The sequence below is a fragment of the Morone saxatilis genome, unplaced genomic scaffold (genome assembly GCF_004916995.1).
Source record: "Morone saxatilis isolate NCDOM2014 unplaced genomic scaffold, NCSU_SB_2.0 Contig14, whole genome shotgun sequence".
Lineage (NCBI taxonomy): Eukaryota > Metazoa > Chordata > Actinopteri > Moronidae > Morone > Morone saxatilis.
The window spans coordinates 21,955,494-21,967,306 of record NW_023339696.1 but is presented as its reverse complement, the minus strand read 5'-3'; the positions used below and the strand labels follow the sequence as shown (position 1 = coordinate 21,967,306).

The 11,813-nt window shown below is 41.4% G+C and overlaps 1 protein-coding gene across 1 annotated transcript in view; it reads right to left on the bottom strand.

Annotated features, from left to right (window-relative positions):
- The window catches only part of stx1b (syntaxin 1B), a 22,525-nt gene that overhangs the window by 6,472 nt on the left and 4,240 nt on the right, over positions 1 to 11,813 (bottom strand). The window contains exons 4-5 of the mRNA XM_035654267.1: positions 6,164 to 6,238; positions 2,775 to 2,848 (exon numbers count right to left, since the gene is read on the bottom strand). Of these exons, the coding sequence (XP_035510160.1) occupies positions 2,775 to 2,848; positions 6,164 to 6,238 (149 nt within the window). The remainder of the gene's footprint in view (positions 1 to 2,774; positions 2,849 to 6,163; positions 6,239 to 11,813) is intronic.

The window sequence follows — 11,813 nt, the reverse complement described above, 5'->3', positions numbered from 1 at the left end:
TATATACTTTCAGCTCATCGAGACAAGTCGTGCTTGATAGTGTCGTAGCTCGTGTGAAGATAAAAACTGAGTAACTGCAACAGATTTTTTTGATTGGACGCGCCCCTCACAACTTTCCCACCGCCACGCCACAAGGCCGCCTTTACTCCGGAGTCAGGCGCCCGTCCTCCTAAAACAAAACGTCATATGCCGAACGAAATTTTCATAAATAGCATGGCTGTCCGAACGGAACGCACGCGCATACTCCCACCAGTACCCCTTCAGTTTCTCAATTAACTTACCTTAAATTAAGCTTTATGACATTCTTAATGGAAATAGTCTGTCGTATCGTGGTCCTCACCCTCACAGGAACTCTACCAATCGGACACCGCAGCAGCCAAAACCCTCAGAAGTGCAGCTATTGCAGCCCCAGACATGCATACCACTGTTCATCCGAGACGGTCAGTCACTCGGAGACGCACGTATGAAGCCGAGTATTCCAGCGAGCCCGCGTAACACTCCGCTGATCTCCCAGCTGTCTCTGCTCTGGATATGCGGTCCTTCGCAGCGGCCAGAGGTGAATCCTGCTGAGTGGCTGTTGTTCCCTACAGTCACTCACCTCCACAACGTACGCTGACACCGCGTCGCAGGTGACGTGCAGGAAATGAGAGAGACAGCCAGCAGGAGAGAGACAAGACAGGAAACAGACAGGACGAAGAAAGCAGAGAGAGAGGAAAAAGGTACTTTACAGGTTCAGATATTTAATTATAACAACTATTAACCAACTCATTTCTCTCTCCAGATTTTGTAAGATAAATCTAGACCTATTTTGAAAGCAACTTAAGCTGTAACACACCTAGATTCCTCTATCAGATTAGTTATACTGTTGAATTATATAAACTTATAAAACACACCCAAAACGCAAACACAAAAAACACACGAAGACAGAAAAAGAAACAAGAAAAAACGAAAAAAGAATCAGCAACCCCGACTCAAAAAACCAAAGCGCTATCAACCCCTATAATACCACACGTAGTCTGAGTGTCACGACTTCTGGTCCTCAGATTTAATTAAAAGGCATTGAAGCGCTGAAAATATTCCTCAGATCTATAAATAGTGCATCTCCCTTGCTCAGTTGAATTAAGGTATCAGCTCACTCCTGCTGTTCTGACGGTCTTAAACCTCGTGTTCACACACTTCTGTAGTTGGCATCTTCTGTTACTTGGATACATGCTGATCAAGAAAGAGCAAATCGCGATTCACCATCTATCTGATATACAGTGACACTGGGAGAAAGCGCGCTGGTCTTCGCTCACACTGCAAAAGTTTATATTGGTATCACTATTTAGGTTTTTATATATCTACGTTGTATTGACCACGTACAAATGACCCCCCGTCATACTTGTGTATCTTCCATTGACTCCAGCACTTAATTCTGTTTTCTTGCTCCTGTGCTCATCTGATAAAGGAACATCCGTTAATTAGGTTGTGTCATCAATCTAACCTGGTGCTGATCAAATCCAATCAAGACAGAGAAAAAGCAATGCTAATGTAATCGTGCTGGTGTGTCGTGTGTTGTATGTGAACACCGTGTTTGTGGTTGTAACGGCTGTGTGTATGTGTGTGTGTGTGTCGTGATGTGTGTGTGTGTGTGTGCTCTAGGCTTGTGCTGCGGTCTTCGTTTGCACTTCGGCGGACACGTTTCAGCCAGTTAACTGGCGGACGGCTTGACAACGAAGGGACGAAAGCTGTGGTCCCTGTTAGTCTGCAGGAAAATTGAATCGGTACAGCTTGTCGTTTATTTAGTTTACGAGGGACATCTGTGCTTCTACTTCAAATATTCGGACAGCTTTTAACACTTCAGCGTCAATTGTGCAGAGTTTGGGCACATCGCTGTGTTAATCGGTCATTCAACACAAACTACACGACCAGTGAAGACCCAGCTATCTACCCGTTAATCCTGCAACGGCTGTACCAGCACGTGCTTATGTGTTGACATGTGTTTGGTTGGTAATGTGCCTCGGTGATGCATGTCAATCTCTCCTCACCTGTCAGCGGAGCAGAGAGCCACTCCCAGTGATGGGGGAGCGCGCCAGCAGCATGACAGAGGCAGAATACATGCAGGGTCGAGACAGACTGATGCTGTATAAGATCCCCAGCGATTATTGCGTGATGATTAGCTATGTACCAGGAGCCCAATTTGTTAACTAATGTTAACTGTCTTTTACTGGGCTGATCATTAGACCATTGTAATAAATTGCTTGAGTTCTCTTGTACATTCTAGCACCCAGAGCCCAAAGTGATTATTATTAATAAATTCTGATTATTCCAATCAATTAAAGGAAAAACAGCAAAACTTCACGTTTGTTGAGCCGAAAATGACCTGATTGATTTTCTCTCAAAGGACTGATTGATTATTGGACTGATTGATTAATGGACTAAAGGTTTCAGCTGTACTTATATAAACTGTTTTATTTATAACAAAACATCATATTTTATTCACTCTGTATGGAAAATCTTCATTTGCAAAGTAACTTATTAATTTTCAGAAATATATTTTATTTCCTGAATGTTTTAATGTTTTTCTTGTTTTACCTTTAAATTCTCTTTAAATTCATTTTATTTTTTATGAAGCACTAACATAGTTTTTAAACTCAGTGCTCTATAAATAAAGATACATGTAGTAAAAAGTACAATATTTCCTTACAGGTGGTCCAAAAGAAATAGTTTGTCTACATTAAAGGTTTGTGTCTGTGGTGGACATGTGGACATGTGGACATGTGGACCGGTCTCACCTGTGTCTTGCGGATCCTGAGGTCCGCTGATGATCTGTTGAGACCCTCCTCCTGCTCGATGCTCTGCTCGATTGCTGCGGGAACACACACACACACACACACACACAGGGTCAGTCAGATCAAACAGGAAACATCATCCTTACACTCTTTTTATTGTGAAGGATTTCTCCACATTTACACCGCCACAATAAAGCAACTGTTGCCTGCATTGTCAGTCAGATAAACAAAAATATTCAAATTCAGACGTTGTCAGAAATTAAGTATCTTACATTTCATAAACTTTGGTTCTCAACATTTCATTCCATATTACACATTTTTAAACTGCAGCCATCTCCTCCTCTTCCTCCTTCATCATCACTCAGCAGCTTTCATACATTATCATTCACCCGGGGAGATGCAGTGTAATAATGTGTGTGGATATTCCCGTCTGCAGACGCCCACTCAGCCCGGAGAAACACAGCGAGTCAGCAGGGTCTGAGTTCATCAGCAGCCACACAGCAAACTCTCTGTTTGTCCTACTGACGTCTCCTCTAGCGCCACCTTCAGGACAAACTCTACACTAACGCCTTCGTCACACAGCACCAGTGACCACACTGATGACCCCGGACAAACTCAATAACTGCATCAGAAATCATTCTTTTTTCTGTCTGTATTCTATATTTTTTATAATATTTAACAATCAGACAGACTTAATCACTTCATTTGGACAGATGCGGTGCTCTATAAGCTCTTCGGTCTGTATATATATTATTTAATATAGGCCGATGAGACATCGGCCTGCTGTGTATGTATTGCTTTGGCGACCCCTATTGGGGGTCCCGACCCTCAGGTTTGGAACCACTGCACTACACAACTTCCTGTCTTTAATCAGGAGTCTAAACTTCAATGAAGTTGTCGTACTGACTGATCAGCAGCAGAAACAAAAACACTACAAGTTAGAACTTACACACAGCAGTCGGTGGTTCAGGTGCATTGTGGGTAATGTAGGCGTCAGGTTAAAGGCCAGTGTCTCTGCTTGGATTCGTCAGGAGTGTGTCGGTCATTGTGTATCGTTCTGCTGAAGCTGTAATGGACTCAGCAGCCTGGAGGGGGCGCTGGTGGGACTTTAAACCTGCAGGTTGGCTCTAGGTGACGTCCTATCACAGCTGATGGGTTCATCATCAGCTGGAGCAGTGTGTGTCTGTGTGTGTGTCTGTGTGTGTGTCTGTGTGTGTGTCTGTGTGTGTGGGGGTGGGTGCCATGATAACCGGCTGCAGGTCTGTCCTGGTGTCATGTGACTCTGTGATGTCGGTTTGTCTCCAGTGAGTGATGAGACGAGCTGAAACGCTTATATAATGTTTTCCACAGTGTGTGTGTGTGTGTGTGTGTGTGTGTGTTGGCTCGTGGCCCAGCTGCTCTCTGCTGGATCCATGATGACTCAGCAATATCAGCACTGACAATGTGTGTGTGTGTGTGTGTGAGATAAAAACTGAGTAAGCAACAGATTGTGAGTCCTTGTTTGTGTTTAAAAGTTTTAGTTTCAAAAATCAAAGTGATGTTTGTTGTTACGTAAGAAATAAGGATAAAAAAGTATAATCCGATATGATCCTAAATCAGTGGTTCCCAACCCGGGGGTCAGGACCCCCACTAGGGGTCACCAAGACTTCACAGGGGGTGAGGCCTTCTTGATTTTAAGGAGTGTAAGAAAAGTGAACTGCTGATGTAGCCGCCGTTAGGTCAGCAGAGGACAGTTGGACGTATCGAGGTGATTTATGGAGTTTCCTCACTGACTTCTTGCTAAATTAGCTAACCGCTAACTCCTGCAATAAACCTCCTCAGTCCTTTATTCCCTGCAGTCCAACTGTCCTCCGTCAGCATCAGATGCTGGGAGCTCCCAGTCCAACAGAGTCAGCGGTATGGGCTCAGTGCGAGTCCCTCACTGAAGCAGAGCGGCTGACACGTTGTTCAGACTCATAATGTATAAAGTTTATTCAAAGGCTTAAAATCTCTTTAAACCCGACAGACGTTAACCTGCTGTCGGCGCTGTGGGCGGAGCCTGTGTGCTCTGACATGCCCCCCCCATCACCACGACCCCCCTCCTGCAGGGACGGCACATCTACTGTGTGTGTGTATGTGTGTGTGAGACGGGACAATAACACTCAGGCCTCATGGGGTTTCCAATTATAGCTTTATCTCCACCATCACTGCTATTCTCAGACTGCATATGTACAGTCTGTGTGTGTGTGTGTGTGTGTGTGTGTGTGTGTGTGTGAGTGTCTGTGAGTATGTGTGAGTTGTGTGTGTGTGTGGTGGTGTGTGTGTGAAAGTGTCTGTGAGTTGTGTTGTGTGTGTGTGTTGTGAGTGTGGTGTGTGTGAGAGTGTCTGTGAGTTGTGTGTGAAGTGTGTGAGTGTCGGGTGTGTGTGTGTGTGGAGAGTGTCTGCGAGTGTGTGTGTGTGTGGTGTCTGTGAGTGTGTGTGTGGTGTGTTGTGATGTCTGTGAATGTGTGTGAGTGTGTGTGTGTCTTTTTACACCGTGGTATTAACATCGTGTGTGTGTTGTGTAGTCAAACCTCTGGCCTTGTTCGCATTAATGCAGTATGTCCTTGAACTTCAGTCAGCATAGTGTGTGAAGTGTGTGTGTGTGCCCATCTGTTGTGTGTTTGTGTGTGTGTGTGTGTGTGTCTGTGTGTTTGTGTGTTTGTGTGTGTGTGTGTGTGTGGCTGTGTGTTTGTGTGTGTATGTGTTTGTGTGTGTGCATGTGTGTGTGTGTGTGTGGCTGTCCCTGCGATTACAGTTTGATAAATCACCGCCTCTGTTTTTGAATATTTTCCTCTTCTGCTGCTGAAGGTCAGCGTCTGAATACCGTAAATCTTCTAATATTATAACCTATATTATAGGTTTACTTCTGCTGAGATATTTCTGGTGGGGGCTTTGGCCTGCTGGTGGCGCTACAGGAAACAGTAGGAAACATCCTGTGAGGAGGTTTCAGGTCATCAAGGAGGAGAAAGTTGGTTTACTCAGATATGCTACGTGCTAAGCTAATCTATGTTGAAAGCTAATGCTAGCTATCTAGCTTCTACGATTGATGTAGATTAGTTAGCTAGTTAGGTAGCAACCACTAGCTAACTAATCCATATCAATCACAATCTAGCTAGTTAGCATTTTGCTTACATTAGCTAACTATATATAGTATATGTCTCTTTTATCTTTTAACTCTCTTTAAAATGTGGTTGTGTTTTTAACACAGATTAGCCTAGCAAATAGCATTTCTAAGTACAGGAAAGGAGGACCGAGGTTCCTAAAGGGGCGGGGCATCCCAGACGAGTGCTGGAGCTGGATGTGACTTTATGAATGATTCAAGATGAAGTGTAGCGAGTAAAGAGGATGTGAAGGAGTTTCTGAGTACCTACCTTTTAATTTTGAGCGAACTTTATTGGCTGTCTTCTTGATGTCAGCTGTGAGGTCCTCCAACTCCTGCTTGGTCTCTGCAGAGAAAAACAACAGTTTGTCCGTTAATAACGTTGATTACATTGATCACTGCTGGATGCTTTCTCAAGGTCCAGCTTATTTTAATTTGACTGAGACTGGATCAATCATTTTAACAATAGCAATCAACTTTAATACGCTGCAGTAGATTTTACTGCATATTTATTCCTCAGTAATGAACTGATATTATAGACGCGTATTCCCAACCAAAGGCTCCATGGAGAGACTGTAGAGAACATATTGAGTTAGCCATAACTATTAATTTAGGTGTTTTAAGGTGTATTTGTTGCAATTAGAGAGCGTGAAAACTGCTAAAATCTAAAAGTTAAGGATAAAAGGTTAGAACATCCAGTTCCATGTGTTTGTAGTACAAATGAAAACTTGACCAAACATGAAAACCATGAAAATATTATCATCAACATCTAGTTTTATATGATTAATAGTTCAATAACCTCAAGTTTGAAATGAAATGAACACATCTGGAACATAACTGGTGGTGAAAGTGAAGTGTATTCACCACTGGGAGCCACAAAGGAAGCCCTGGAGTCCCCCAATGACTGAATTAATCCAGTAACCAGCATCAGGGTCTCACCTTCATAACAAACCACATTTAATGAGAATGTGTTCTGAATGAAGCGAGTTACAGTCTGAATCTCTCTTGTTAACTAGCTTTACGTGACCTCCGCACAGACGCACGTCAAATCGAGAATGCTGTGTCAATATGTTTCTATATATGTGGTCTGAAGGTCTCTGTTCCTTTAGTGGCTCATTTCTTTCAGTATTATTCAACGTTAATGACATTATCAGAGTTATTTTCTACGGTTTCTAACGCTCAGCAGCTCTGAACAGACCTCTGGAAACTGCAACAGGAAAAGGTCAGGAGAAGAAGAAGAGGGGGATGTGGAGTCGCTGTTTGATGATGTGTGTACAGAAAGATCATGTCAGCCATGTTGGAGGAGGGTGTGTGTTGTAATGTGTGTGTGTGTGTGATAGCTGCAGCAGTGCAGTCAGATTTACGAGCGCTGCAGTGCCATTCAGCCTCCTCTACCTCTGACTCACCCTGCTCTCTCCGTCTGACCGCCTCCCTTCATCTTCAGCTCTGTGGCTTCTGTTAGCATGTGATACTACAGCTCAGTAATGAGAGGGAGTCAATATGTATATAAAAAATATGTTTATTTATTTGTTTATTTTAATTTATTTGTTTTTAAGGACGTTTGTTCTGTAACAGTGAGTTTTAAAATGAGCAGTCTGCAGTAAAACCAGTAAAACCAGTAAAACCAGTCCACTGTCTGCAGAGACAACCAGGGGCCTTTAGAATCAGAACACAAAGATATATATAAATATAAAAATAGAATATATATTATAAGGGCTGTTATACAGTTAGAAGGAATGTGTAAATTAGCAGTGTGATATTTAATGATATTGTTCAAGATAAAAATATAAAAATGTTAATAAAAACCAACATTACACTTAAAATAAAATAATTAGACTTCATATTTTGCTGCGTTCACATGGATTCAGGCAGCAAACAGGAAACCTGATGTCAGTGGATGAGAGCTGTTAACAGGTAAAATATTTGTAGGTTTTTTAACTTTTAAACTCGTACTTCTATTTTATAAATAATGCCTGTGGTCTGCATTTGAAACCAGCTTCAGTCCTTTTGTTCTGGTTGTTTGAGAGTCCTCCCGGTTTTCTGATCTTAGCCTCATCTATAAATCTGTGCAGGATCAAAACTAAAAGTTTATGTGCACACGAAAGACAGAAATGGGGAAAACAATTATTTGATTTATAAAATTTCCCTTTAAAAAATAATCAAAATAAACTTAAAAATGTGCTCTGATTACATTGAATATTTTAACCAACACAAAATCAACTTAAACTACTTGATCAAGAATGGTTTTAGTTTAGTTTTACTTAAAATGTTTAATGTGTCAGTTTCAACAATTGTTTGAATTAAATTAACTTAGCTGTTTTTACAGTATATTTTAACAATTTCCTTATTATACATTTTCTTTTTAAATTTTTTTTCTTTATAAAGTTTTTTGTTTTTACAGGCTTTTATTTTGAAACATTTGCTACCAAGATTTTATTTTGTAGTATTTATGACATACTTTTTTCCTGCTGTTAGACTTTTGGAAAGATGGGAGTGTTGCTGTTCAGCAGCCACAGTTCATGATTTGATTTTTGGAACATCTTCGTTAATCAATTAGCATTAACGAGGCTAATAACGATCGATGGAATTCCACCTGACACACACACACACACAAACACAGACACACACACACAGGCAGGCAGATGGCCCCTGTAAATCACAAGAGAGTCAAAATGTTGACTTAATTTGCATAATTAATGCATTATTATTATTTCAAAAGGTTTTGTTTTTGTTTAGAGAAAGTCTTGTTTATTGGCTCATTTAAACCCGTTTGATTGACAGTGTGGACGGCCGATGAGAGCTGACCTGCGAGGACGAGTATCAGAGTCTGAGTGCTTGCGGTTTAGAAGCAGAACTACATCTGTACTCCTGCCCTCTCACTACAACTCCCATCATGCATTATTCAGGCAGAAACACTGGAATGCATTTTGTACGCCGGTGTGTCGGCAGCGGACAGCGAGCTGACCCAGAACTGAGCAGGAGAAGAAGAAAGAAAGCGACATGTTTTCACCAGAGGGAAGAAGAAGAGTCGGGGTGTCGACTCGGTTTAACGTGAAGTGATGTTTTTACACGGCAGATATCGACTCCGGGTTCCAATGTTTCACTTTATGTGGACGATATCACTGTTTTCAACAGGGTGAAAAAAATATAGACATCATTCATATCAATATGAAACTTCACCAGCTGATTATTCTGATTATTTATATAAAGAGAATAATTTTTTGTATTTCAAGTTTTCTGAAATGTTATGTTTAAATATGCAAATGAGGTAAAAAATATGCTGATTTTCATACATTTCCAGAACAGAAATCTGAATGTTTTTAGTAATAAAATGTGCAATAAATCAGGCTGTGAATGATATATATATAGAGAGGAATAAAAGAGATTTCTGGCTCAGATTTTCAGAAAAAACTCACTTTGAGAAAACAGCCTTTAAAGATGTATATTATAAATTTCACTACAGGTGATGTTTTTACATTAAGACAATTATTTTTTTATTACAAGTTGCAATGCAAATTTTCATACATTTCCAGAAATCTGAACATTGGGTAAATCTCCTTTTATCACTCCATAAATCAGAAAATACTGTCAACAGACATTAAAAAATAAATGTTTGCAATGTTTTAATGAATAAAATCTGATTCTGAAATCATTTTAAGAAAACGGCCTTAAAAGATATATATTATATATTATATCATATATTACACAGACACAAACTCAAAGTAACATTTACAACATAACATGTATTGGGGGTGTTTTATTTCCCACTAGTCTGAAAGAAGATCATAAGGAGTTTTTTAGACAAATTAGTGTCTGTGTGTCTCTGTGTGTGTCTGTGTGTGTGTCTCACCCAGGAAGCCTATGACAGTGACTTTGTATCCATGGTTACTCAGAGAGAGCGCGTGATACTGCATCCGAGGACTACGTCCGATGTCACCGAGCACGAGCACACACACCCACCGGTCGGTCCCGCCGTCCTGCTGCCGCAACCATAGCGATAACAGTCCGGTGACAACGGCCACAAACACCGCCGGTACCGTTTGTTTGTTTATTTTCACATAATTTTTTTTTATTATTTTCAAACCACCATGCCTCGTTGTGCCCCAATAAGAGGGCGAATAAAGTATCTGAATTGAACAGATAACATCCTTTCTTTCTTTGTTTCACACATAATCAGAGAAGAAAGAGTCGATGGAGACTCATCAGACACACAGACGGACGTCACTCACATGTGGTTAACCTCCTCATCTCCTCTGAGGTTAACTGGACTTTATGCAGCTTAAACACTTCAACCGGAGGACGACTTCACAGGCAGCATGCAACAGGAAACACAACGGAGAGGGGAAAAGGAAAAGAAATACGGGACAAAGAAAGAGAAAGTAGAAAAGGAGGAAAGGATGGAAAAGAAACACAAAAAGAAAAAAAAAATCATTTATCATGCAAACAACAGAAAAGAAAACATGCAAAGACGTTAGATCGAATCCTGACGGCATGCACACAACAAACAAAAACACACGACACAAATGTTCTTCTGTGTAAAATAACGTTCATGCAGACAACAGTAAGGAAGTCTAGTGCTGCCAATATTAAAATTAAATCATTTAAAACAGACTTATTTGAGGAATAAGAAAGAAAGCAGAGTCGTAGTCAGACTTATAGTTTCGGATCCAGATTTACTCAACTCTTCCTCAAGTTGTTCAAACTACAGACATTATCGTAATTTCTACCTAGCTGTCTAGCGAGCCGCCATTTTAGAGTGATGTCATTGCCTACGTAGCAGGGAGTCCACCGGTGAACGCTTTCGAGCCGAGCCGACGTCTTCTTGGCTGCTATGATCGTCGTTAAGCTGCAGGAGCTAAAAAAACATCTCAGGTCGAATGACATCGATCCGTTATTTATCCATCACATCACAAATACACATTAACAAAAACAAAAAGGATATTTTCAATAACTAAAAGCAGGAATTCGAGTCTACGTGATTGATTTGATCAGAATATTTTAAAATCTACTGATCTAATAAACTTCATGTAGACTGAATTTACTTATTTAATTTGAATGTAAGAGTATTTTATTCTGCAACAGCCTTATTACAGTGCGTATCTCCACTCTGTAATTAATTATTCAGTCAGAGCTCAAAGTCCAGAGCAGCATATTTCAATATTACTCAGTCATCAAGTCGGATCTCCTGAATCCTGAATCTGAGCAGACAGACAGCTATTAACCCAACTACATCATCGTCAGGACAACTGCTGTTCACATCTGTGATCAGTCACATCCAAGGGGCTGCTAATAATTCTGTCTCCAGCTCCTCCCGAACCCAACAAGGAATCCGTTTTAAAGCCAGTCTTTTTACAGTGCGATGCTGCTGACAGCACAGACTGGGCTTCAGGCTTCAGCGATGACATTGAGTCGTTAATGCTGAGTCACAGTGTGCCGGGGTCAGGGTGAATGCACTGCAGCTCCAGATTCTTTGTTTTTCCCCGATGTGTCAGGAGGAGGCGGATCGAGCTGACCGATGGCGGCGCTCGGTGGACGTCTGCCAACGGGCTCAAACGGTGAGCTGCAGTCATCATCGGTGAGCAGTTAACAGGATCAGGTTTCACTCCGAGGTTCAGGGTCGAGTTACTGACACAATATTGAACACTTTATGTCTGTATTTATAGTCTGAGAGCGTGAGCGACGGGACACACACATCACTCTGCACGCGGCGCTGCAGAAGCGAGCGCTGGCTCTGCGTTCAGCTTCATGCTAACATCAGCATACTAACACACTAATTCATGTCTGACAGGTATCATCATTACCATGTTCACCATCTTTAGTGTGGTGTTAGCGTTCTGACATTTAGTACAGCTGTACGGAGGACCTTTACTGACCGGATCAAACTCTGATAGTGAAAGTGAGGAAGAGGAGCCAGTTTGTAG